Source organism: Danio rerio, chromosome 8 (assembly GCF_052040795.2).
Source record: "Danio rerio strain M-AB ecotype USA chromosome 8, GRCz13ab, whole genome shotgun sequence".
NCBI lineage: Eukaryota > Metazoa > Chordata > Actinopteri > Cypriniformes > Danionidae > Danio > Danio rerio.
The window spans coordinates 25,363,536-25,390,879 of record NC_141028.1 but is presented as its reverse complement, the minus strand read 5'-3'; the positions used below and the strand labels follow the sequence as shown (position 1 = coordinate 25,390,879).

At 35.8% G+C, this 27,344-nt stretch overlaps 1 protein-coding gene across 16 annotated transcripts; it reads right to left on the bottom strand.

Annotated features, from left to right (window-relative positions):
* Window positions 1-631: 631 nt before the first annotated feature.
* On the bottom strand, window positions 632-25,601 carry dnmt3ba (DNA (cytosine-5-)-methyltransferase 3 beta, duplicate a). Of its 16 annotated transcripts, none has more exons than XM_087262778.1 (26): window positions 25,532-25,588; window positions 23,677-23,806; window positions 23,439-23,584; window positions 20,874-21,072; window positions 18,993-20,713; window positions 18,588-18,756; window positions 17,818-17,886; window positions 17,450-17,514; window positions 15,879-16,010; window positions 12,526-12,591; window positions 10,974-11,123; window positions 10,586-10,693; window positions 10,366-10,495; window positions 10,084-10,197; window positions 8,885-8,929; window positions 7,116-7,195; window positions 6,914-7,026; window positions 6,637-6,820; window positions 6,407-6,491; window positions 6,062-6,207; window positions 5,171-5,261; window positions 4,878-5,026; window positions 4,523-4,608; window positions 4,338-4,407; window positions 3,984-4,102; window positions 632-2,694 (listed from the first exon to the last, which is right to left on the bottom strand). In XM_087262778.1, exons 2-26 carry the CDS (start codon window positions 23,798-23,800, stop codon window positions 2,553-2,555), a joined length of 4,503 nt encoding a protein of 1,500 aa, XP_087118904.1. In that variant the 5' UTR covers window positions 23,801-23,806; window positions 25,532-25,588; the 3' UTR covers window positions 632-2,552. The 16 variants fall into 16 exon arrangements, with proteins under 16 accessions (XP_087118904.1, XP_087118905.1, XP_087118907.1 ...); XM_087262779.1 differs by having other exon boundaries at window positions 23,677-23,803; XM_087262781.1 differs by having other exon boundaries at window positions 25,543-25,588.
* Window positions 25,602-27,344: the final 1,743 nt, after the last annotated feature.

Genomic DNA, 27,344 nt, shown 5'->3' with positions numbered 1-27,344 from the left:
CTATTATTCATATTTTTGAGAACTTCGACTCCCCTGCTACGTATTTTTCTTTATTATTTATTTTATTTGTTAATTTTTGTTATTTAAATGTTTTGTATATTTCTAATGAATTTTGTGGCGGTTCATTCCGCTGTCCCAACCCCAGATTAATAAAGGGACTAAGCCAAAAAAAAAATGAATGAATAAATATACTTTGTATTGTTATTAATAAGGATGGAAAGATTGTGAATGTAAATTGATTGTTATCTCAGTCTTTTGTTCCTTCCTGTTATTGTTCAAGCATTGTAAATAAAATAAATAAACAAAAATATCAGTCTATTAAAGTCCTTGTGAACCATAAGTTTTATTTCAGACTTTTATTTCAGTATGTCTAAAAAAATGCATTACAATAAATTTAGCTTAGTGATCATAATAAAATGTATATTTTACATGATTAAAAGCATGACTAAAATCCTATGAAGATAATATAAAGTATAAAGAAAGTTTCAAACGTTATATATGTAATAATCTTTTTTTTTTAAGCATTTGATTTCTTGCTTCTAAGCACAATATTATAGATCAATCTAATAACAAGCAAAAATCTGACAGTTATTTGCTAATACAATGGACATTTCAATAAAAAGACAGTCAATAAAAGAGTTTGGTGCAATTTATTTTTCATCAGTGATGTTAGTACAAGCACGGAATATTAAAGCTAGGGATAAAGATTATTTCAGATATCAAAATCTATGTCTTGTAACTCATCAGTTAAAAACCATCCTATACCTACAGAAATATTAAGCATTCATTTAGCACCAAAATACAGGGTTTTAAAGACCCCTTCAGAAAGAAAACAGAACAGAAAAAAGATATTAAGGCCAATTTAAAGGGTAAAAAATATATAGTATATTCTGTTCACAAAGTATTGAATAAAAAAAATCAAGTGTAACATTAGATGCCAGTCCAATGAGGCCTGCTGGTGTTGAGACCTGAGGGAGTTTTTCCGAAAGAGACAATACTGCACCTCAAAATTACAAACAGACCATCATTTCACATTAATAACATTTAACATTGATAAAAGATGATTCTGGGACTTTCTAAAGCTTTGCTACAACACATAAACATCTCAATGGGACACAGAATCCAGTTACTGATGTTTCACGAAAGCTCACATTCATCTCAAGCTGGCCCGTGTCTCACTAAAATTGGAAGTTTTTTATCCTTGAACACAATCACCATCTGCATAAGGCTTAAAAACACACATGCTAAACACACAACTACAGAACACAAACAGTATTACCACACACATTCTGAAGCTCCAAACTGACATCTTCCACCACACGGGTTGACAAAATGCTCATATACTTGCACTAGACAAATGCGAAGTAGCTCAAATGATTCCTTTTAATTCATTCTCAAGTCATGCCAGTTAAAATCAACGCGTTTATCACAAAAATAGAGCCTGCTCGCTTGTAGGCACTTGTTTCACGTTAAGCTCTTGATCAGTGTGCATAATGTTGTACAAAAAACCTTAAAATTTAGCACCGGGGCTTACTCTTAAATATATATCATGACAAATTCTAAAATAAACAAATTAAAAGCGTCCTGCAGTGACCACAGTTTTAGACCAATAGCCAAAAGTTGCAAATTGGAAGTGCGCACAGGTAACAAATGGGGTAAACAAAAAAAATGCTGCAGTCTTAAAGGAACAGTTCACCCAAAAATGAAAACACTCCAACTGTTTTCTTACTTTCGGGAGGTTCCAAACCTAGTTTTTTCTCTCTAATGAGCACAAAATTAATTATTTGAAAAAATGTTGGGCACCATTCGCCACTGACATCCAACATCTGAAAAAATGGCTGTCAGTTTACAACATTCTTCAAAATATCTTTGTGTTCAGCAAAAGAAATGAACTTAAAAAGCTTTGAAACAAGTGAAGAGTAAGTAAATTACAGAATTTTCATTTGTTTGGATTAAATCATCCATTTAATTGAAATTCAAGTCATCTATGTATATTAATATTGTTTTCAGATGACCCTAAACAGGAAGTGTTTTCAGTGTGGTCCTGGTGGCCAAACATTCTACATTATAAAACAGCATTAGTACTACCAATTATTATTAAAAAAAAAAAATGCAATATTTAATAAAATAACATTCCTAAACAAGGAACATATCTGTAGAAAAGTGATATAAAATGCTACCATGAGGTTAAAATGATTTCAGATAAAAGAGAGCTAGTTAACTTATTCATTCAATTATAAATAGGCATTGCTCCAGACAAAGAACCAATCACAGAATGGCACTGAGGTAGCGGGGTGGAGAATCGTGTGTTTTTCTCCACGTTTACAGTTAAAAACAACAGTACTTATGACTTTAAAAATCAGATCCAAAAGTGTCTGTGCATTCCAAGGACCACTGACCAGGATTTTGAAACAAGTTCTCAATATTGGAAACTAATGAAATGTTAAAAATATTCTGTGAATTTGCAGAAAGCTTTAAAAATAACAATCAAATTCATTTTTCTGAGGGATTTGATGTTGAACCTCCAGTGTTATCTGGACCAGAGAGCAGCTTCACTCGCAAGCAAAGTAATCCTTTAGAGGTGCAAAGAGATGTCGGATCACAGGAACGCTCCAGGACCGTCCTAGGACCTTCTGCCTCTGTCCTCGGCCCATATTATTCACATCTGTGTAATGCTTTGGGAAGCCAAATATTCTGAAAGTGCAAGCAAAAAGAAAACTCAGCCATTTTGTTAAGCCACGATAGAACAAACTCAGTTTTGTTCTTATAGCAAACTGCATGCATGCAAACTAGGGGTCTGAAATATATATATGGTCTATAATACTTTTCCAATTGTTGTTTTAACAATGTGTAATTATGCAGTCACTCTTGCCCCCTGTATTTTCATTTTAAATGATTTTTCTGGTATCCAGCTTAACAAATCTCAGAAGCGAGTGTTTTTAGCTGGCTTGACAGCAGCCAAGAAAATAGTTGCAACAAGATTGAAGCCTCCACATTCTCTTAATCAACATCATTGACTTTTTTTGATATTGTGCATCTGGAAATGTCCACTGCTCGCATCCATGGTGCAAGAGAGGACACAATCAGACTTTAGGCACAAACTTTGGAAAAAAACTTAAAGGTTTACTAATTTTGAATCAGGAAGACATCAAAAAGCTTTTGGTTCCAGGTCCCATAATTTATTATTATTATTATTATTATTATTTTAAATTAATATATTAATTTTTTCCCCTTTTCTCTTCATAGTACTTGTTTAAGGTTCCCTGTTTGGGCATCATCCTCTTCATTGTCGTAGACGTCTTTTGGCACAGTTTTGAATATCTTGATCAATTTTTCTATTACTATTCTTTTATTTTCTTTATTTTTAACTGGCTTAATTTTAACCTTACTTAATCTTAAATACAGATTTGTATTTTTTATTTTTTTTTGGTTTGATACATTTTTATCTGTATGTATATATGTGTGTGCATGTGTATATGTGTATATATATATTTATTTATTATTTGTTTCAGTATGTCTTTGTCGTTTATTCTTCAGTTTTTCCTATTATTGTAATTATTGTTGTTGCTGGCATTATTATTCATATTATTATTTAACAACCTGTATATCGGTTATTACATGTATATCTACACACATTATCTGGCATTGCTTTTTCTTTGTTCACATAAATCAAAATAAAAGCAAAATTCTATGAAAAAGAAAAAAAACAACAATGTGTAAATATGAAATAAATAAAGCATGTTTTGAAAGTTCATAGGCACTCATCGCTTGATAAAGAATGTTGGCATGTAGTTAGAATGAATAAATTAAATATACAATGAATAAATTTAATAAATATCCCAATTTATTTTTCTTTATATGTATAGTTAACAATTGAATGGGCAAGTGGGGTCCTAAATATCAGCAAATGAGTTTGACTGCAAATGTAATATGGATTTTAAAAATGTTTTAGATTGTAGGTTAAATTTATATAAATATCTTACTTCTCCATTTCGGTGCACCAAAGATAGTCTTCTTTTCCGTTCATAGTGACTGGCAGAGGTCCCGTCTTCCCTTGTTTGATTGAATTGGACTTGGTGGTGATGGTGCGAACTTTGCTGAACTAATGAAAGAGTGAAAACAGAAATAGAGTTTAATTGGTTTTGTTAACAGGAAAGAAACTGAGTATAACAATTACCTCTGACATTCTATTACATAACTTTGTTTTATAGCTCTAGATTCCTGACTAAGACTAATGTAAACTGCAGCTACATTAAACTTGTTTTTGTGCATTTTTCCTCTTACATTCGTGAGCAAAACCTTAACTTCTCAGGCAGAAGACACAATGAACATTTTACCATTGCGGTTCGTCCAGATTCCAGGCAGTCCTGCAGATCTACATTGTCAGTGAGAGAAGTCGCAACAGGTCTAAAAACACAAAATAAAAGTCACATTAATCTATTTCTGAACACGAACATTTCCATGCTTTAAAATGTGTTTAATGTCTATGGGTATGTGTGTATGTTTGTATGTGCATTTATACCGGTTCATTCCAGGTAAATTCCCCCAGAAGTAACGTGCCCTGTGGGCTGGGCTTACTTTTACAGCATCAATCATCACAGGATTGCACTGGAAAAAGACAAATGCATGACAACACATCATCATCTCAGTAAAATAAGAGGATGCTCCTGCTACATAGCATGCGTTCATATGAAAGTAAATCACAGAAAACATCTCTCTACAGATTTTGCATGCATTTTAATAGGTTTGTAGGTGTCTTCAGTTTGTGATGTGCTTTACTGACAATACACCTTTTGCATGCAAAAAATGAGTAATGTTCATAAAAATCTGACCACATCTCAAGCCAGAGGAAAAGAAAACAACTTTCTTTTTTTTACCTCCAAGAAACGGCAGATATCAGCCTTGTCATGGGCACTCATAGCTACTACATTCTCAAAAAGCCAGAAAAAGGGTCGATCGTCATCCTCTTTTGGCCTCATCATGGTTAACATGCGATAATATTCAAAGAAGAGCCGGCCTGTGCCTTCTGAAAGAATACAAGAGAAATTTCAAAATATAACTCTTTTGTAATTTCATTATACAATTCTTCTTAATACAAAAATACCAAAGAGCTATCTCAAATCTATTAAATATGTAGCATAAACACGGAATAAAAAAACAAATGTCTTACCAAAAAGACCTTTTCTGGCTGGATTCACCATGGACAAGTCATTACAAGGACTTCCACCAATCAGAAGGTCAAATGGCCCCCATTCTGCCAGCTGCAAAAATGATCATCAATTGTTTAACTGTAGCTATGTTTCCTTCCAAAAATGCTAATTAAATGTATGCGCAAAACTGGATTGTCGCCTAAATGACGTGCGAATAAAGCAGCGTTTCCATCCAACGAGTCAAAGCAAACAAAATCGTCACTTCCTGATTATCTGGCACCAAATACCAACTGTAAAAACAGAATTTGCTGCGGTAGGGGAAGCTGCCTGAATCTTTTCATTATTTAATAAATGACTTGCACCCCAGAAGGTAATCCTAACACGCAATGATTGCGCAGTGGTGTTTGAAGGTGTCAGACGTGGAAAACAGACACTCTTGATTCAGGAGGTAATTAATAATTATAGTAACACTAATACTGGAATGGTTAAGGCGTTTTAGAATGACCAAAACAACATTTCAGATGCTTTACAGTGTGCCCAGTCTGCTGGTTTGTCAATTTACACACATTTTTATCATCACATGATCTCTTATAACAAAATCACATGATCTTTAATGCGCATAATGGAGTTTGTGCAGTAAAAGTGTTTCCATCTCAGTTTATACGCATCTTTTTTGATCTAATAAAAAGTTTATCCTACTCAGTTATGCACATATGTTTTTTGATGCAAATTTTCAGAATTTATACTTTTTTTTTTTACGCCTATCCAAAATGCTCATAAAAACAAATATGAAAAACATTGTATGTAACAATATAGATGTTCAGTCATTCAAATTTGGTTAACTGTTAAAATTTATACACATAAACAATGTAAAATAGTTTTAAAAATATGCAATAATGCTCTATACGCACATGTTTCCTAGTGATGGTGCGCACGTCCTTCACATATTCAATCTTGCCCTCATGTTTGACCATCCCAACAGCAATGGAGTCTTCACAGATCTCAGAGGCAATGTAGCGCTCCAACTTAAAGCCTAGATCTTTCAAAACCAGATAGCCTGAAGGAGAATAAACAATTATAGTGGGTTTTCCATGATTAATTAAAAAATGTGCCACATCCATTTAGTATTTCCTTTAAATTAAGCAGATTTAAATGGAAAATTCAACCAAAAACTAAAATTCTGTCAATATTTCCTCCCTTTTCTGTCACATCAAACCTTTCGGCTGCAGAATACACAAATTGAAAAGTGAACAGACCTGTAGCAATTCCATCAAACAGTGAGAGGACTCTGATTGGACGGCGCTTATGAGCTGGAATAGAAGGATACACTCTGTGCGGCTCCTGAAAAATCATTTAATTAATTTTTTATTAATACATTATTTTATTTTATAACATCACATGTCAAAAAGAGAAACAGTTGTTTAGGGTCAAGTCGGGGTCAGTTCTCTCGTTTTAAATCAATCAACTACATTAAACAAACACTCACGAATTCGAAGGCACTGTTATTGGCGAAAAACTCCTGCACACGAACACTCCAGTCAGTCCTCAGCTTGAGCACGCCGTAGCACTTCGATGGCAGGCAAACGTAGCAGCTCCATGGGTCAACCTCCTTCAGCTTATCAAACGTTCCCGGACCAACCAAGACATTCAAACAGTCTTTACAGAAGCACCTGAAGAGAGAGGGAAAACAATTATTGAAACATCATATTTGACTGGTTATCATGACATACAGGAATAATGTTTAAATGAGCATGTTTCCAAACCTGCAGCAGCTGGCATTTCCACAGAGAATGACCTCTAGTCCAGCGCAGCACACAGTGCAGTAGGACTGATAGCCATCATCATCATATCTGTACAGCGTCTCTGTGAAGTTCTCCTGCACAATCACACAGAGAAAAATAACACAAGATGACCAACAGTGTAATGTTTTCCTTATTACTAAACAGAAAAAGATTTGCTTCATACCTTGCATTTAATACAAAGGCTTCCTTTAAAGAGAGGATGGAATATTTCAGTGTTGCTGCTTCCACAGGATAGACAGAAATCTAGAGAAAGAGCCATGAGAAAAGACATTCTTTATGATGAATTACACAAAACAATAAGCATCTCATAAAGGCAAAAATATGTTAGTGTACCACATTTAACTAACTGGCATGTTGTTGTTTCTATTGCTTTGATTACTCCAAATCTCCACAATTATTAAACACTTTTTATAGTAGAAAAAAACACTTGAATTTAACATGAAGTTACACTTTTTAAAAACATTTTTCACATACAAATTTAGTTCCAACAGGTATATTGTCATACATGGGCTAAAACAGAACCATATACTGTACTTCACATACAAAAATATACATGTACACATATCAATTAGGGCTGCTCGATTTTGGAAAAAATCATAATCACAATTATTTTGTTCATAATTGTAATCACGATTATTTAAAACGATTATCAGTTAAAGTCAAAATTATTAGCTCTCCTGAGAATTTTTTTTTAAATAAATATTTCCAAAATTATGTTTAACAGAGCAAGGAATTTTAACAGTATTTCCTACAATATTTTTTTTTTCTAGGCTTATTTGTTTTATTTTAGCTAGAATAAAAGCAGGTTTAAATATTTTGAAACCCATTTTAAGGTCAATATTGTTAGCCTCCTTATGCAATATATTTTTGATTGTCTGCAGAAGAAACTACTGTTATACAATGACTTGCCTAATTACTCTAGTGAAGCCTTTGAATGTCACGAATCTAAATGCTTGTATTTTGAAAAATATCTTGAATATGCTTGTATTTTGAAAAATATATTTGAATATTATTTACTGTCATCATAGCAAAGATAAAAGAAATCAGTAATTAGAAATGAGATATCAAAACTATTATGTTCAGAAAAAGGTTAAAAAAAAACTTATTTTCATTAAACAGAAATTGGAGAGGAAAAGGGTTGCTAATATTCAGGAGGGCTAATAATTCTGACTTCAACTGTATACATTATTTTCCACCCTGCAAAGGAAAGAGAAATAAATACAATAGAATAAAAATATGAAACAAACTGTGCTATAAGCATCTTCACTGTAAGAAAAACACTTTAGCTAAAATAATACTTCAGTCAAGAGCAGAGAGGGATTTTCTCGTTTTGTTTAATAATGATAAAAACAGGCGGCAGCAAGAATAGTGCGCTGTCTCTTTAATGGTTACTCTTTCACATGTCTTTTAATCCTCAACTCGTTTGTTTATTACACAAATAAGGGTTAATATGAATAATCACTAAACATCGTGTTTTGACACCTATTTGACCATTAAAGCGCTCACGTTAAGATGACTTTAGATGTCTGCGCTCCTCTGCTCGTCTAAGTGTGCCTTTTGAATAATCATGATTACAATTATGACCAAAATAATCGTGATTATGATTTTTTCCAAAATTGAGCAGCCCTAGTCTGAGTTAAACTTGGTTTAGGTTTTGCAGGTGTGATATAAGTATGCATTGTCCAGATATATTGGATCATTTTAAATGTAGCATTAATTGACAAGTTCTGGGCTTTAACACATATTTGGCTCCATTCTATTCTTTTAAGTCGCTTTGAATAAAAGTATATAAAAGAATAGGAAAAAAAATGGATACAAAATAATGTAAAACTCAGTTGACCCAGCAAGGGGAAAATCAATTATTGAACAGTTAACAAGCTAAAATGACTAATTTAAAAAGAAAATAAGTAAAGTAATAAAATAAGTGCTCACCTTCAATTTTTCTGCCTTTACTGGTAACCTCTTGAACCATTTGATCTGACAAAAACAAAACACAAAATAATAAGTGTACACCTCAATAATTCAATTCAATTCAGCTTTATTTGTATAGAGCTTTTACAGTGTAGATTGTCTCAAAGCAGCTTCACATAAATGCTCATAGTATATTGGAACAGTGTAGTTCAGTTTTTAGTGTTTAAGTTCAGTTCAGTTTTGCTTAGTTCAGTGTGGTTTAAGATCACTACTGAGAGTCCAAACACTGAAAAGCAAATTTATCGATGCTCTACCGATTCATTCATAGCTCTACCAATCCCAAATCATGCAAGCGAGAGGCGACAGCGAAGAGTGAAAAAAACTTCACTGATTGGCGAAAGTGAAGAAAAAAAAGCCTTGAGAGAAATCAGACTCAGTAGGGCACGACCATTCTAATTTCTCCGTTGGCCAAACGTTTTGTGTAGAGCTGCATAACACACAACTCACTGATTTATGAGATGAAAACATGATTAATGCTCTTTATGTGACGTCTTCTGACCAATATGCAGATCAGTGGTTCCAAAAGTGGGGGTCGGGTACCCCTGGGGGGTTGCGGGAAAATGACAGGGGGTCGTTTGGTGATTTCCAAAATTTAAATAAGTTTGATTAAACTACTAGAATTACCATATTTTATTCATAACCCACAGAAGAAGTTAATAGTAGTTAATAGTTACATTAGAAGAACAACACTAATCAGCCTTTTCATTTTTTTTTCATAGGACTGGTGTGTTAACGTTAGATTAACAACACAGCAATAGCGTCAAGTGCAGCAGATTGATTTTATATCACCAGGTTAAACTTTCTGACACCTTTATGGCAATCAAACACTAAAACACAGGCTACAACTGAACAATGAGGATAATCTCCAAGTGGCGGTCTCCAAAATAAACCAAAAATAGACTTAAGCTGAAAACATTGTGCCCACCAGTCTCATTACGTGAAGCTAATATTAAATTGAACTAATTAATAAATGACTATAAACATTTATAGTGTTGTTAGATTGTTACACCTGTTGTCAATATTCTCGTGTTTATAAAGGCCTATTCTTGTGCACCCAATGCTTAGATAATTACACATAAGATAGTGGGGTCGCAAGTCACTGGCATTGTTATTTTGGGGGTCGTAGGCTGAAATGTTTGGGAACCCCTGATATAACTGACCTCTGTTGCACTCCTGAGTTGATGGTCTGTTCTTGAAGACATACTTTCTCTTTGCTGGAGGCTGATAATCAGACACAGAGGAATCTGACTCTGTTTTATTACTGGCAGAGCTATCTGTAAATGGAAAAGCAGAGGAAACAGAGGTTCATAAATGCAGATGTTTTTTTGTGCATAGGCTTTATTCTTTGGTCAATGTGACAATTATGCTATTTTTGTGACAGACAACATGCTACTGTTCACATTTTTTTTTAAATACAAATAATTTGTAGCTTTTGTACGTACCTGCAGAAGGCAAAAAGCCATCAGCACCCATGGGCTGGAAGCCTCCAAATGCCCAATCCATCATGGCTTTTACCTCTTCGCCTTTCTTCTCAGAGGGGGGGAACAACTTACCACTGCGCTCTGCTGCCAGCTACACATAAACATTAAAATCTCAACACAATTAGAACAGGTTCTTGATTCCTAGCAAAATAATGGTTCAAAGAGAATATTTCCGCTGTACCTCTAGGATTTGGTAGATGGCATTCTTGTAGGTAGGCAAACCTTCATAGGATTTACTACAAAAATTCTTTGAAAACGCACCAAAGGGCAGAAGTCCATCTGTATGAATCTAAGATTGACAATGAAAACATGTTTTAATGAAAAACTGGATTCTTTAAATCATTGGTTTCAAACTGGATGCCTGGAGGGCCACAGCTCTGCACAGTTTTGCTCCAACCCTATTCAAACACAGCTGATCCAACTAATCAAGGTGTTCAAGACTACTATTGACTATTAAGCAGATGTGAGTTGGAGCTGGTTGGCCCTCCAGGAATTGAGTTTGAGACCACTGAACTAAACAATGTTGGGAAAATAATATGAGAATCTGGAGAACAAAAGTGACTCTTAACCTCTGAAAACATTCCATCTCCAAACCACTCTACACGCCTCATAGACACAGGAACTATCCTGCCCTTCCATGGCACCACCAGTCCAGGCCACAAAGAGAAGTCCTTGACTTTACCCCAAACCAGCTCTCCAACGGCAAAACCTTTTCCATCCTGCACAGAGAAACAGACAATCAGTACCGCATACTACATTCAGATCATCTATGTATTATTACTATTTATTATATCAATCAATAAGTTACACGTATAACCAGGATGAATACTACTTTAAATGTTTTCTAAAACATTTTAGAACATTTAATTTAAAAAACAAAAGATTATATAAAACTTTGAACAAGATTCCGCAATATGCTGAAATGTGTGTATTATGAAATGTGGTGGTATTTCTATCAGTTTTTAAAATGTGGGAAAAAAACGTTTAAAATTGGGCGATGTCGACCAATTTGCCATCGTACAATGTCTAATGTGAAATACTGCAATGGACAATGGCATCATTGTTGTAGGTGGCAGTGAATTTATTATTTATGAAAAATTAATTTATTCATAATGAATATATTATTTTTAGCCCGTTTCAACTACCTGACCAGCTTGGTCTTTGTTTAACCCATAACCAAATGATAAATAAATAAAGATAAGTTACACACAAATTACCACCTGTCAATCACTTTTTTCGCAGGAAAAGAGTTGTATATGATCTGTGTTGTTATAATGGCGCCGACAAACTCGGTTGGTAAAAAAGGGGCACAACCAACAAAAACCAACCAACAGTATCTGAGGTTTTCGCGGTTAAAATACTAAGTACAAGCGGGAAAGCAAAAGATTGAAGCAGTGTACTGAGGCTGTGGCAGGTTACTTGATAGATCTAAAAAGGCGAAAGAGTCGTAAGATTAAGACAAGATTAATTAAATATCTTGTTTGACAACTATAGTGAGAGGCGATCCAGCAGTACATCGTAAATAAACTGTCCGACATTCACTGCTCTCTGGGCTGACAGCTGGAGCTCAGACGCTGCAGAGTATGACAGAGTTTGTGTGTTTGGTGATGTGCAGTCTCAGCGGTATAATGTGGATGGAGAGATCTTTTCAGAATGCTAGGTGAAACGCCAGTGTGGACGTGGATCGTTTTTGTTCTAAAATGCCATTTTAAAACTAAGAAGTATTAACAAAAACCGGGGCTGTGTGTATTTTTCGTGAGTGGGTTGCTGCTGCAAAGGGGGTGGGGAATCGCCATGCCGGCTCAGCATCGTGATGTATATTGGTGATGAACAATGGTATTGTATATCAACCCAGCCCTAATTTAAAATGTGCCACTAACTCCATTTTGCATTTCTGACTCATCCAATTAACCATAAAAGGCAGCATTGTAAAAAACAAAACAGACATGATGTGTTTTTAGGTTAGATCTTGTAAGCTGTCCTGTTTTTGTTTTATAGTTTTCATAAGTCATACCACACAAATATAAATCTTACCAGTTTGTTTTAAATAAACTAAATCTGTCTACGGATAAACACACCCTAAAATAACAAAGATTAATGAGAGACTGCTAGAAGACTTACATTGTACGCTTGATCTCTTTTTCCACGTCTGGGACTCGGTGTGGAATTTGATAAATCATTCTTCACCTTCAATTAAAAAAAAAACAAATACATTAGGGAGACAAAAATAACATGGCATAGGACACACACTACACAGTAACTAGTAAAAATTAAAAACCACATATTTTACATACATAACACACAGTTTAATGAAGCCTCCAGCAAATCGGTGTGTATGCAAGCTGTATAGAGAAAGTCTTGTTGAAGCTTAAAGTGCTTGAAATAATCTTCTTACCTCATGAAAGTTCACCCAAAAACAAAACTGCTATCTTTTACTACCTTTACAAACCTGTATTAATTTCTGTTTGTAATGATCATCAATTTTTCAACAATGTGGATGAGTAAAAGTTTTGTGCTTTCTTTTAAATTCCACAGTATATTGAAAAAAATACAATGGAAAAAATTGAATACTAGAAACTATGAGTATTTACATAAGTTAATTCCTCCTACATTTTGCAAAACAAATCACCAAAATGATGTTATCGTTCATTTTTGGGTGAACTATCCCTTAAATACACAAGCAATTTGCCTTTTGTTAGTTTATAAGTACCACATGCGTAAAGCTGCAACAGTGCTTCCCACAGGTTTGAAATATACTTGTGCTGGTAGCCGGATTGAAACACCTTTTACCCACAGCACATAAATGGTCAAAAAATTGTGTAAAAACCATATTTTTATTTATTATGACACTGTTATACAACTTTTCAGTGGGTAAACGTAATTAAAAAAGGCTGTTGAAATAAAAGAAATTCACAATTTCTCTTACTTTTATGTTATTTAGGAGCCATGTGCACCCACTAACAGGTAAAGGCTGCTCTATCTCTCTCTCTCTCTCTCTAAAGTTGCTTTATTGGCTTGACATTACAGTATTGCCAAAGCATTTGTCACCGACTCGGTCCCAGTCATTCCCCTCGCTGGCCAGCAGAGGCCGCCATCTCCGGACTTCTAGCATTACATCATCCATCTACGCTGATTGTGCATACACCTGTTCTGAATCAAGCTAACGACCCACGTACCCTTTATAAGCCAGCTCCAAACACTCAGTCAGTGCGAAGTCTTGTTTAGCCCCGGCCAGCATTACTGAGCGTTATTCCCTGCCTGATTCTTCGTGCATTACTCCAGCCTGTTTTCTGACTCTGCTTCGCCTTCTGCCTGCCCACGACCCACGCCTGATACACGGACTCTGATACTCGCTACATGCCCACGACCCACGCCTGATACACGGACTCTGATACTCGCTACCTGCCCACGACCCACGCCTGATACACGGACTCTGATATTGCAGCCTGCCCACGACCCATGCCTGGTAAAACCCTCTGTGTCTGTTCATTGCCAGTCTTGATACTTCATAGACTGTTGTGGATGTGTGTTTGCACTTTAGTGCATACTGTGTGTTTGAGTGAAAGCTTGACTAATAAATACTGCATAATGGATCCCTCCATGTCAGTCTCCTCGTTACAGCATTTAAGATATGTATAAAGTAATTAATATATTAACATCATTAAATTAACAAAGTATACAGCAAATAAGAAATAAATAACAAAGAAAAATAATAAAAATATAGATTATTGCTAAAAATGATAATAATTACTAGAATAAAAGGTGTAGGTTATTTAAATAAGGCAAATTAGTTGATTAGCCATTTCTATGGGTGTACAAATATTTTGCAGCCAGTATATTTTGTTCTCTCTGAGTGTATAGTAAAGTTTATTTAAGTCGTTTATTAAATGATTATAAAATGATAATTATTTAATGTTTCTCTACAGTCAGCTGCGAAAAGGCAAAGCAAAAACTCATATAAATAAAGGCAACTTTGGAGAATGAAAGTAAAACCCGAACCCCAGATATTTTAAGAGATTTAGAAACTAAGGTCGGACGCATTTTGGCGCATCTTTTTGGGTCTCCAGACCCCGTGACTGTCAGTGGGAGTGTTGACAGTTTTCACACGCACAGAACCAGCAGTAGGAAACGTGCAGTGCGAGAGAAGATTTCCCACTGGTTAATCGATCGCGAATGTTTGGCTTTATTGGAAATATACAAAAAAAGTGTAAAAGGATGATAATAATAGTATTATTCATGTGTCACCACCAAATATACTTAGGCGGCCTTTAAAATACCTGGGCGGCCCGCCCAAGTAAAGTCAACGTGTGGGAAGCACTGTGCAATGGTTTTCAATTTATTCATAAAGTTTTCAAAAAGCCTTTTCTAAATCAGCAAAGCAAAAAAAAACAAAAAACAAGAAACTATTTAAACACCATGAAGAAGCAGAAGTTAATAGCCCCTTTCACACAGTGATATCGGTAAATATCTGGAAAATTTCCGGAACAACTTACCAATATATTCAAAAAAGCGCTGTTCACACAGGCGAGGACGTTACGGAAATTTTCCAGAAAAGACCGTTCACACATCCATTCCAAAATACCGGTAAATTCTGACATGATTCCCCACAAATGAGCCTTAAACGGCTGTGCTTGTATTTGTAAACATTTGACTACATTACAAACTCTGTGGATGGATCAGTATTGCGAACAACTTCGATGAAAACATATGGAGGATCACTTTCGCATGTCGAGATGTTCATAATATGTGTGTGCAGGCGTTCACGGCTGTTTCACAGGCACACGCAAAGCTTGAAGGTAAACAAACAGCGGCTTATCAGAAGCATCTTATCGATGATTATTTACACAGTTGGCATTAAGAAGAACATATAAACGTGATCTGACTAACATCTAGCAGCTAAATGTGTCTGGAAAAATATCCAAAGGCATTTATTCTAATAATTCGCGCGGACGTGAATGTGTCTGGCTGGCTAAAGCAGACGTCTGATTGGCTAAAGCAGACGTCTCACGTCAGCACGTTCTAGACGTGCACGCGCTCTTTCCGACAATCTTCCTTCTGCATTCACACAGCGCAGCATTCCGGCAAATTACCGGTAATGTTACAACTTCTATTTCCGGAAAATAGCCAGAACGAAATTACCGGTATTTTCAAAAAGGACCTGTTCACACATACAACCTTTCCGGAAAATTGCCGGTAATTTTCCGGAAAGGTCTGTATGTGTGAAAGGGGCTATTGTTAGCGATGAAACTGCAGGGGAAAAACACAACAACACACAGCTACAGGAGGAACATAAGATTCATCTAGCAACTAAAAAAGAAACCACAGGACTCATGCACACATTCATGAAGCGGCATTAAATCGCTTATAAAAATGGCTCAATGTAACACAGAGAGCATAAATGACTAAAGGACACGAAGAAGTGGACACTCGACGCCTGCGATAAAGCCAGAATCTTGACCTGTGCAGGTACATACCGCCTCTGGTTTGCGGTCCACGTCTTGAATCGCTGGTTTGCTCCAGGTACCTGCACCGGCCTGAAAGACTGTACGAGCCTGTGGTTTCTGCCGTAAACTGCACTCCCAACCGTGTATTCCCCTAATAGAATCCTATACAGACCCATACATAGGCATATAAATTACATACAAGTACGCTATCACTCAGGTCACATGACACCTACAAGGAAGTAATCACTATCAGGATCCAAAGTACAGGGTTCAGAGGTGAAACATCTCATTTATATGAATGAGATTTTATAGAACGCAAATTAAATGTGACCATTTCAATGTTCCAAATAACTTTTGTGAAAGTATCAAAATTTGGTGATATAATTCTCCATTGCCATTCAGCTTAAAATATGATTCATATATGTATGTATATGCAGTTGAAGTCAGATGAGTCCCCCTAAATTATTAGTCCCCGTTTATTTTTTTTCCTCTAATTTCTAACGGAGAGCAGATTTTCAACACATTTCTAAACATAACAGTTTTAATAACTCATTTCTAATAACTGATTTATTTATCTTTGCCATGATGACAGTAAATAATATTTTACTAGATATTTTTCAAGACACTTCTATACAGCTTAAAGTGACATTTAAAGGCTTAACTAGGTTAATTAGATTAACTAGGCAAGTTATTGTATAACTGTATAATTGTATATGGTTTGTTCTGTAGACTATCGAAAAAATATATAGCTTAAAGGGGATAATAATTTTGATATTAAAATGTTTTTTTTAATAATAACTGCTTTTATTCTAGACAAAATAAAACAAATAAGAGTTTCTCCAGAAGAAAAAATATTATCAACATACTGTAAAAATTTCCTAGCTTTGTCAAAACATAATTTGGGAAATATAAAAAGCAAAGGGGGGCTAATAATTCTGACTTCAACTATAAATGTACGCATATGAAAATTATTCTCACTGGCAAATGAGTAAAACCAAGTGGCTTGAAGAATAGTGGCAAGTAAAAAGATTTATAGATAGGGCTGGGCGATTGGGCCTAAAATCTAAATATCAATTAATTTAACATTTTATCTCAATTATGATTAATGAACGATTCTTTTATTCATCTATTTATTTTTAATTTTATAAACCCGGACTCGACAAAGCCATCAAGCCGACCAATCATAGAGCTTGTGCTATGCGTTGTCCACACGGGGTAGGGAAAGTAATTGAAAAAACGGACCTGGACATTTTTTTTATCGATTATAGGTTCTGACTGTTACACTTCGATTAATCACCCAGCCCTATTTATTGAACATTTGTAATGAAAAAGCTGCATTATACTTTAATTGTTTTGATGCTTCAAAACTCTATAAAGATATTACATCAAGTGAGATGAGTGTGATGATATGGTTGTTTTGCATGTGTGTGCCAGTGCTTTGTCTTCTGTGAAGCTGATTTAATCAGTTATACTTTGCTTTGTCATCTCAAGAATACAATACGTCTTTAGTAAGCATCAGTCTATAAAATAATAACAATACGACTAATTCCTTGCTTAAAAACAAGTCTGAATACTTTTTTTGTAAAAAATAATAATATTACCTCCTTTAATGTGTTACTAGTCAAGGTGCCATCATTTTTGGCTCCATCGTTCTTCAGGTTCACTTCTGCAGAGCATAACCAAATAAAACAGTTAAACTGATAAGAACAGTCAGGAATAAATGTATCTACTGTATATTGTGGTGTCTACACAAAAAGCAACAATTAAAATTGCCTTCCCCCACAAAAAAAATAAATAAATAAATAAAAATAGTATTTTCAATGCAATAAATCATTTTCTTGAGCGGAGGCAAAGTAAAAAGGTTAACACCAAAAGATGTTCGACACCAAGAGAAGCAGTTGAGATTGTAAAGCATTATTTGATAGCTGCTCTAGAACCTCTTAACTGGTCTTAAGCATTTCATTCACACCTCTCTGACTGGTGATCTTCTCCAGTCGCACCACACAAGGCTTCACTGCATTTGAGTGTTGAACCGTCTCTGGAAAACAACACATTGTTTCCATCAATCTAACCAGCCTCTGCTGGATCTGACTGGACAGAATTTTAACTGCTATAAAAATAACAACTTTATTGTACTTATCACATGATAGCACTAAATTGCAATTCCATGGCAAATTAAATCCATGCCAATTTATTGAAAAAATGAATCAAGTAATTTGAGGAACACAACAAAAACTTAATATTAACAACCAGTAAGTCAGAGGATCTTCATATGCTTTAAAAACTTTGATTATGCTGCTCCCAATATTAGTCCTGCAGAGCAGGACCTTAAGCAGTCACCACAAAGTTCACCATGCTGCTTATTTTGACCAAGAACCACCCACTAAATGCTATCATCAGTACATTTAGAAATGATGAATGATAAAGAACAGTTTTCCGCCATTGTCAGCCTGCTCTGACATTGATTCACACTTTTTCTGCAGCAAAAGAACTTTGAATATAAAATTGAATAGCATGCACCTAAAATCCAGTGACTTTTCAAGGTTTTAGGTTCCTCCTCAAACATGCTCATCATTGCTAATGTGCAAGCCCAATTTTTCATTCGTTTTTCTCAGATTGTTCCCCAGGTATTTTAACTGCTGCTGAACTGAGGATTTACATCAATCTCGTATTAAATTGTGTTCATGCTAATTTTCCTCCTGTGATTGTCTGCTTCATTCTTCTAAAAAGAAAACTTACCTGATGTGCTCCGTCTGGATTTTTTCATTATCCCATTTTTGATGGGTGAAATTTGAAGTTCAGAGTTATCTAAGGAGTTGTCATCATTGGAATCCAGCTCCTTTGTCATATCTGTGTCGCTTTCACTTGAACTATCATCCAACTGATCAGCATCGCCATTTTCAATAGCCTGTGAGCAATACAAGCACTTTAATTTTACACAAACTGATTGAGACTGGTAGATAAAACGATAGGTGTTGAGAAAGATAAACAGCACAAGGAGCAACAGATGGAATGACAGAATGAAAGATTTAAGCAAGATGAAGCAAGAAACAGAATGATAGAAGGAACCACTGGTATGATATATGGAGCGAACGATGGAACAACAGATGGAAAACAGAACTATAAATAAATAACGCTCTATACCTGAGCAAAGATCTTTGTTGCATCAAGGGATGGACTGGGCAAAACCAAAAGACAGAGGACAAGTCTCTTAAAGACGGATGTTGGTGGAAAAGTCTTGAGCACAGTACACCAGTATCGCTCAATTGAATGAGTTGAAGACAAGTTTTCTTCCTCAGCAAGCTGGTACTCCAAGAACTCATCATTGAGTTTTGCAGAATCCTCAGGTTTAGAGCAGAAGCCAAATCGTACAGCAAGGTCAACTATATTCTTTCCTGTGACTTTTAATCGTCCAGCCGGACTAAGAAGCTGTGAAATAGCCCTCAAGACACTATCACTCAGAGGGAGACTGGCGGCGATGGAGGTAGTAAGAGTTTTGTAGATCGCCAAACATTCATTATAAAATGTGCTAAGGAAATCCGCTAGTTCCTCTTCTCTGGCAGAGATGAAGTCTTCTAGCACACCACCGAGACTGAGCTCAGCTGCGGGAAGGCAAAACGCTTCATTGTCTAGGATGGCTGGATCTTGTTCTTTCAGATAGCGTATGACCGCTTGAGGGCGGAGAAAGCTTGAGGCATACGATCGTAAAAGCCCACTTGCTTCTCGAAGGATCTCCACAAGATCAGCACGAACAGAGCTTTTGCTTTGCTGCAAGTGCTGCCCAAAGGCACGAAGTGGACCAAGAGCTTGATCAAGAAACATCAAGGTTAGCCTGATTTTAGGGTTCTCCAATTGTGAACAAATTTGCTTAACGTTGTCATTATTTTCATCACAGGAAGAGAAGTATGAGACCAAATCGCTCCACATTTCATGAATCCTTTTGACAAGCACGCAAAACTCCTCACTGTTTGAGAGGGGATTGCTGTGGACTTTTAGTCCATCAATACCTGCAAACAGCATCTTGAGGTTGTCATTGCTGGTGGAACCAGTAGAGAAGTGTCTGTAGATGTTGGCAATAAGCTCCTGAACCTGAACAGAGTGAGTCTGTAGGCCAGCACTGCAGGCAGTGTCAGGTATGCTGTAAAGTCCACCAAGGTCAATCACCTGTGGATTGAGCTCCCGGATCTGAGACACTACACTTTCTGAGGTCAGTTCGTGGTCATTAATATAAACAGCTACCATGTTGCTTGCAGGAATTTCAAACTTTTTTAGTATGCTAAATAATCCTCCCGATACAGAGCTAGCGGAGTCTTCAGGCTGAAAGACATCAAGGAAACGAATACAATATCTTGCTTGTTTTTCCTCAAAAAATCCAGCAAGTACCACATGACAGTTGGTCTTGTCTCCAGTCTTCACATCAAGTGGTACCTGCCCATATATGTAGATACAGTACGGGTTCAGCTTACAAGCAGAAACAATGTCGTTTGGATACTTTAGACCAAGGATGCATCTTGCAGTGCGTTGGGAGACCCTGTTGATCCTTGAGGGTAAACTGGAAAGACAATGCGATTGAATAAAGAGCAGCATGGTTTCACTACATGAAATAGACTCTTCAATCTGCTTTCTCCCAGGTAAATTTGTTCTCCCTGTCTCATGTTTCATATGATTTTGAGTCAGCTGGTGGCGCTTCAGATCATGAAAACCTGCAAGTAGGATGATATTGTAATCACATGTTGTGCAGTAAGCATAGTTGTCTCCCATATCGCTAGCTCTGATCCATTTCAAGTTTCTTTGCCACTTAGGATCATAAGTTGCAGAACGCCTCCCTCCATTTATTTCCATGTCAGACTCTTCTCCTGCTCTGCCTGTATAAAAAGAAAAACAAATGGCATTAGAGTTTGCATTTCACTGCCAAGCTGATTTCCCAGACCTATGTATAGTTTAATCAAATAATTAAATTCATCATTCACAAAAAAAAAAAAAAAAATTATAAAACAATAAAAAGTTGAAAAAATTAAGTCTTACCAGATTCATATGAACTTTTCAAGGCTTTTGGAGACTTCATGACATCATCTACCGGCACGATTTCTTGACCATCACGAGCTTCAAATGCATTGTACACCCTCTCTTGCTTTACATTGGCATAGAAAAATTTCTTAAACCACTTCAAATAGGTGAAATTGGGTCTAAACTTCCCAGAGAGAAGCTCGTTCACAGGAACTGGCTAAAAGAGGAATAAAAAACATTGAAAATGAAAATAGTTAATAAGTTGATTTTCAACATACTTCTCAGATTTTCTAAGAAAAGAGCCATATTTAAATATTCAGTGTACTATTTCTACTGCATTTGTATCCACTAGGACCAAACAGGATAGCAACATAAAAAATTGTAAGTTAAGGTTATTGCACACTGAATCCAAAATATTTCTCCATAAATTTTGTATGTAAAAAATTAATTCAACCTCACATTGTGTCAATCACACTGACACACTGTCTCCGAAACATTCACCCGTCATAAAAAAAATTCAGACCGGATTAAATTTATTTAACTTTTTGCATCCAAAAAGCAATCTGACAGGTGTTTTGACAGTTCTGAACCACTGTACAAGTGAAAAGAAACAGAAAAACCATAATTTAAGCTACAGACAACCTAATGACACTGCATAAAAAAAGACAGAATGTGGCAGACAGCTGAGATCCCCTATGCTGGATTCAGTGACTGATGTACCTCTGCTGCTGTTTGTTGTGCATGTATGTGTGTGTCCAAACATTTAAATGTATTAAAATTCCTGTGATTTAAAGGGGCCACAATATCAAACCATGAGCAAAATTTTTAATTCTTTTACAGAACTTATTTAACGCCAGTTCGTTTAAAGATAATATTAAGATATTCCCTAATGTTTCTCAGTGTTGTTTTAAGTGCAAATCCAATGTTGGTACTGTGATGCATGTATTCTGGGACTGTGACATGATTAAGACATACTGGACAAAAATTCACAAATTAGTTCAGAAGATTATAGGTAAACCTTTTGCTCTTTCTCCAGCTGTTTATCTTCTGAATTGTAAAACTGCTCTACAACTTAGTCATGGACTAGAATCTGTTACACTTTTGTACATATCTTGCAAGAAAATGTATTCTTTTGCTGTGGTCCTCTCCTGACATTCCTTTTGTCAATATGTGGATAAATCAGGTTGCCATTTTCTTACCCTTGGAAAAACTGACTTGTGACTTGCGTCAGAAATCTGATGATTTCTGGCATATCTGGAATCCTCTATGGGAGTTTTTGGAGAATGTATCTTGATCTTTATTTAATTTTTATTTTAATTTATTAATTTTTTGTTAATTTTACCCTTCACAAAAGACTTGAATTATTAGCAGATGGACAATTGTATAATAGATTGCTATATTATTGTATATGATGACATGAGACACCTATACCACTGTTCTGTCATTGTAAATCTTTAAATTAAAAAAATAAATAAATAAAAATAATATAAAAAAAATTAAAAATTCCTGTGATTTCCTGAAATAAACTTTGCATTTTGGGATAAGCCACAGCAGCTCTTTGATAGTGAACTATGCTCTGCTTCCTCTGTGCAGTATTAGATGAACACAATATGCAGCCTATTCCTCTTTCTTTGGGTGCTTCACACCTGCCTTATTTGGTTAGGTTAAGTCGCACTAGAGTTCGTTTTTCCTCTTGGTGCGGTTCGTTTGGGCAAGTGTGAATGTAACAATCCCACTCGAGTGCGGACCAAAAAAGTGTACTGAGACCTCCTTGAAGAGGAGTACGCTTTCAAACAAACCCTGGAGCAGTTCGCTAGTGGTGAGAATATGATACAAATTAAAACAGACCCAACCGCAAAAAGTACTGCACTTTTTTGGACTAATCAAGCTGCCGTAGGCCGATGCGCTGTGCATTATGGGATGTGGAGGATATATATTTGTTGACAGCGCTTTACCAACAATTTTAAACAGAGAGAGAAAGGGAAAAACATTAGCTGATAGACCGTTGGTAATATTTCCAGAAAATGACCATGTCGCAGTTTAGTAATATTCTGACCAATCGATAAGCAGTTTAGGAAATATGTTCAATAACATCTGGCCAATGAGTGATGTGGGTTTTGTCAGATGACTGCATTTTTGTTCTTTTCAAAGGGTTCGGACCAAAGCAATTAGTGTGGGGTGAAAAGGACCCAACGATAGCAGAAAATGATACAATGTATCATTTGTTGTCCTTGGTCCGGAACAAATGAACCGAACTACAGATGTGAAAGCACCCTTTTTCTACTTTGGACAAGAAAGCAGAACAAAGTATCACTGCTTGAACTGACTCTAAAATGTTTTGCATTTTCTCATAATGGATTAATTACTACGCATAGAACTTAGTGTGCAAGGTTTGTTTACATGACAAATTTTTACACATATAAACACGAAAAAAAAACGCACATGAACATTTCAGACTTCAGTGTGCAAAGATCTTAAGTGTAAAAAATGTAAATATGTTTATTTTTACTTATAACAATGTTATAACATTTACAATTTTTATGCAACAAAGAGATTAACAAAACTCATTAGGGTGAATCTAACCTCTGTCACTTCTAAATCCCGAAAAGCTGCCTGAAGAAGACCGTAGTTCTGCATAAAATCAGACCTCTTTTGCGACTCAAATTTTACTTTCTTCAAGTTGATGGTCCCTGGAAATAGCAGGTCTATAAGCTGGCAAAAACATGCACCTAAAAACAAGACAAAACAGAATTATTTTCTCTTAAACTCATCTTAGAGATTTTCTCAATATGTAGACAACAGAATAAAATGTAAACAGTACCTGAACGACATTGCTCCACTTGAGTAAAATTAGTCTGTAGTGTTTCGTTGATCCAACCCAAAACCTCATAGCGACTGCACTTGTCATCAGGATTGTTAGGTTCCAGACTAACATTTGTAGCCATCTTCTGCTTTCATAGGGAAAAGAATAATGCATGTCAGCAATACCCAGAGACAATAGATCATAACCACAAACAAAGCAAGATCAGGCAGCTGACTTTTGTGTGCACAAAAAACAAAACTAAACAAAGACAGAAAAGGCTATATGATCCAGCTCATAGCTATGAAAAAGATGTCAACTTGCCATTATGTGGATGATGATCAGCATGCAATGTAATCCTTTATTTATTTTAGCATATTTATTGGCTTTTTTTAGGGGACATGCATTATAGCAGTAAAGACGTTTGTTTGAGATCATGCTAAGTTTCTTATGATGAAATCAGACATTAGACCCAGGATAGAGATAGTGTATGAGGATAAAAATGACATTGAATCTACTTTTTAATGCTGAATGAGAATTAAAGTTATTCTTACAGTATATGCTTGGTAATCTCAAAAACTTGTGAAGTATATAAAATTATATTATTGTGTAAAGCATGTGACATACATATTGCAATCCTATGTTTACTGAAAGAGTAGACCAACTAGATTATACTATGCCAACTATCAACCAGATAAGATTGTATAGTAAAGAAACGCCTGTATGTATGTGTTAGCATATTTTGATCTTAAAGCAACATTGTTTACTTATCGTCAACCTGATTTCATCATGAAGGACATGTTTCTGGATTCACATTTATGTTGATCCTGGAACAACATTCCAGTCAGCAAAACATAATTAAGAGATATGTTTACCATTTATGTTAAGTTCAAGTTTAAACGTTTATTCTGTTCTACATGATTGTTATCCAACTAATATTCCCCTCTGATTTTGGAAATCATTTCCAGTTATGGTTGGGTTTAGGGGTGGGGAATAAATATGTATTACATACATTTTCGAACAAAAATGATGTTCCAGGACCAACACGGGTGTTAATCCAGGATCGCATCGTACTTGGGAAAATCATGTAACGTTAGTGCTTTAGTGATGGTTTGTTTCCTAAGAGTAACCAGGCAGCAGACTGAATTTCCGCGAAACTAAAAAGACTACAGCCTCACTCTTGCGTAAGTGTTGAGTTAAACAACTCCTACCAGGTCACGAAAATCTCGCGGGGTAATTTTTGCCGCGAATGAGGCACACTTAAAAAATAGCTTTCACTTTTACAGGTTTCAACGGTGTCGACAAATTGATAGACAATACACTTCAGTCTGCTAACGACATCTAAAGTAACGTTAAAAGCTTGAAGTCAACACATGATATAAAACACATAGCATACATTTAGCCTTTAGCGCTTGGTATATGTGTGGGATGACATTATCACTATGATGTAGTAGTATTTAACATGCGATTATTTTATAATCTTATCAGCGATTTTGTCTGTTTTAACGTTTTCAAACAATTGGTTAACGCTAACGAAGCTGGAATCTTTATTAGCATTGTATAGTTTTAAGTTTGCAAGTCGGTTCAACCTAACGAGGTAAACAGCTAACATGCGGTGCATAACAGGTTTTGTAAATAATGGCAATTCAGTAGGTAAACACTTTTTTATAAGTCAGATCTTTGTTCTCGTTGTATTAAGACTGGTTGCCTTTGTCAGTATGTCTTTGTGTAGCTCCAATGGTCGCTTGCAATACAGTGAAATTGTATAACGTTAGGACCATGAAACGAAGACGAGTGCTTTCTAGTGCAGCACATTCGTAAGTCTTCACCGAAAATGACAAATCGAAAAATGTTTTAGTATTATTACATGTCCTACCTTATTTTTACCTTGGTCCCGGAGACCTCGCTACTCCCCAGTCTTGAAGGTAATCCCAAACCTACCCAGTGCCTTCCCCCACTACATGCATTGTGCACGAGGATTGGTCTGTAGTAGAACCCAAATGTGGGAGGTACTAGTGCACTATAGCTGCTGGCTATGTTAAATTTCACGAACGAAATTGCGCGATTATTTTTTTCTTGACGAAGAGTTAATATACTTTTTCACTTTGAGATGAAGATAGGATTAAAAGCTTTACCTTATTTAATTGAATTTAATTTTAGACGTAAACCACACAGGTCACTTCTTATGCAAATCGCCATTCTGTTTATCGCTCAGATAAAATCATTACGTTACCCGTTTACGTTAGTGTTTTAGCCTACTGTTCAGTTAAGTTTAAACTGTCGAAACGTATTCTGGATATTTAAATTCGGTTAAAGTTTACGTAGGATATATAAACATGCTATAATTATGGCGGTTATAGTGATGTTAGCTCGTTTGAGCAATCGTTTAATTAGTAAAGAACAAAATTACACAATTTTGACCTTATCTTTTTAAACAAACTGACGACCTTTTCTGAGAGATGGAAAAATTACATGGGTGGAGGCGCGTTAAAAATCGACAACGAAAGCCACGTGGCGGGCACGCGCGTGGCTCCAGTTAAAATGCTGACATTAAAATTTAATTATTAAATAGTTTACCATTGCAGTTTTACATATTTAAATATCTACACAGTGGTCAAATTAGAAGGCGTTTTTACTGTTGAACGCACACGGCGCCTACGTCCGTAAGGCTAAGACTAGCCTATATGAATGATGTAAATGGCTATCAACAATATAAGTTCAGAGATACTGAAATGGCGGGCGGTGCAACACGCGTTGCGTGTTAATATGGCGCCATGAAACGGAATCAGGAAGAGACTATTTTTCATCACCAAAAGTGCCAGAGTAATTTGAATTGATTCCATTCTACTTGCAAATGAGTCGTTTTGTGAGCTTTAATACTGCGATTTATTACTAATTGGTTAATTTTATTCCACTTAAAGCAACTAATAATTAAGCTGTAAGTTTGTAAATAATTTATTCCAGAGCTGTTAGGACCAAAATGGTTAGCCTACATTCAACCAAACATACTGATTCATTTACACTAACTGTTGCAAGCAGCACCAAAAGCCTTTTGTAGAAATAGTAGCATATAAGCTACCTAAAGTAATTAAATTTATTCATGCATTCATTCGATTTTGGCTCAGTCGCTTTTTTAATAAGGGGTCGCCACAGTGGAATGAACCGACAACTTGTCCAGCATATGTTCTACACAGCGAATGCCCTTCAAGTCACAACCCAACTCTGGGAAGCACCCACACACTCTTGCATTCACACACATACTCTACAGCCAATTTAACTTATTCAATTCACCTATACAGCATGTCTTTGAAATGTGGGGGAAATAGAAGCACCCAGAGGAAAACCACGCGAACATAGGGAGAACATGCAAGCTTCACACAGAAATGCCAACTAACCCAGTCGGGACTCGAACAAGCGACCATCTTGCTGTGAGGCGCCACCGTGACGCCCTAGAGCAGGGGTTAAAACTTTTCAACCTGCTACCCATAAAATAACAACACTACTGACTTGCAACCCCCTCTTTGCTCGGACGTGGTTATAAGCATACAAAGATTGCACACAATGGTGCACACACACCAATAGGAACTATAAAAACAAGCTTATTGACGACACAAAAAGTGCAACAGTCTATTTTTTTATCATCATTATTCATTTGTTTAATCTAATACTAATATTACTTAATGAGAATG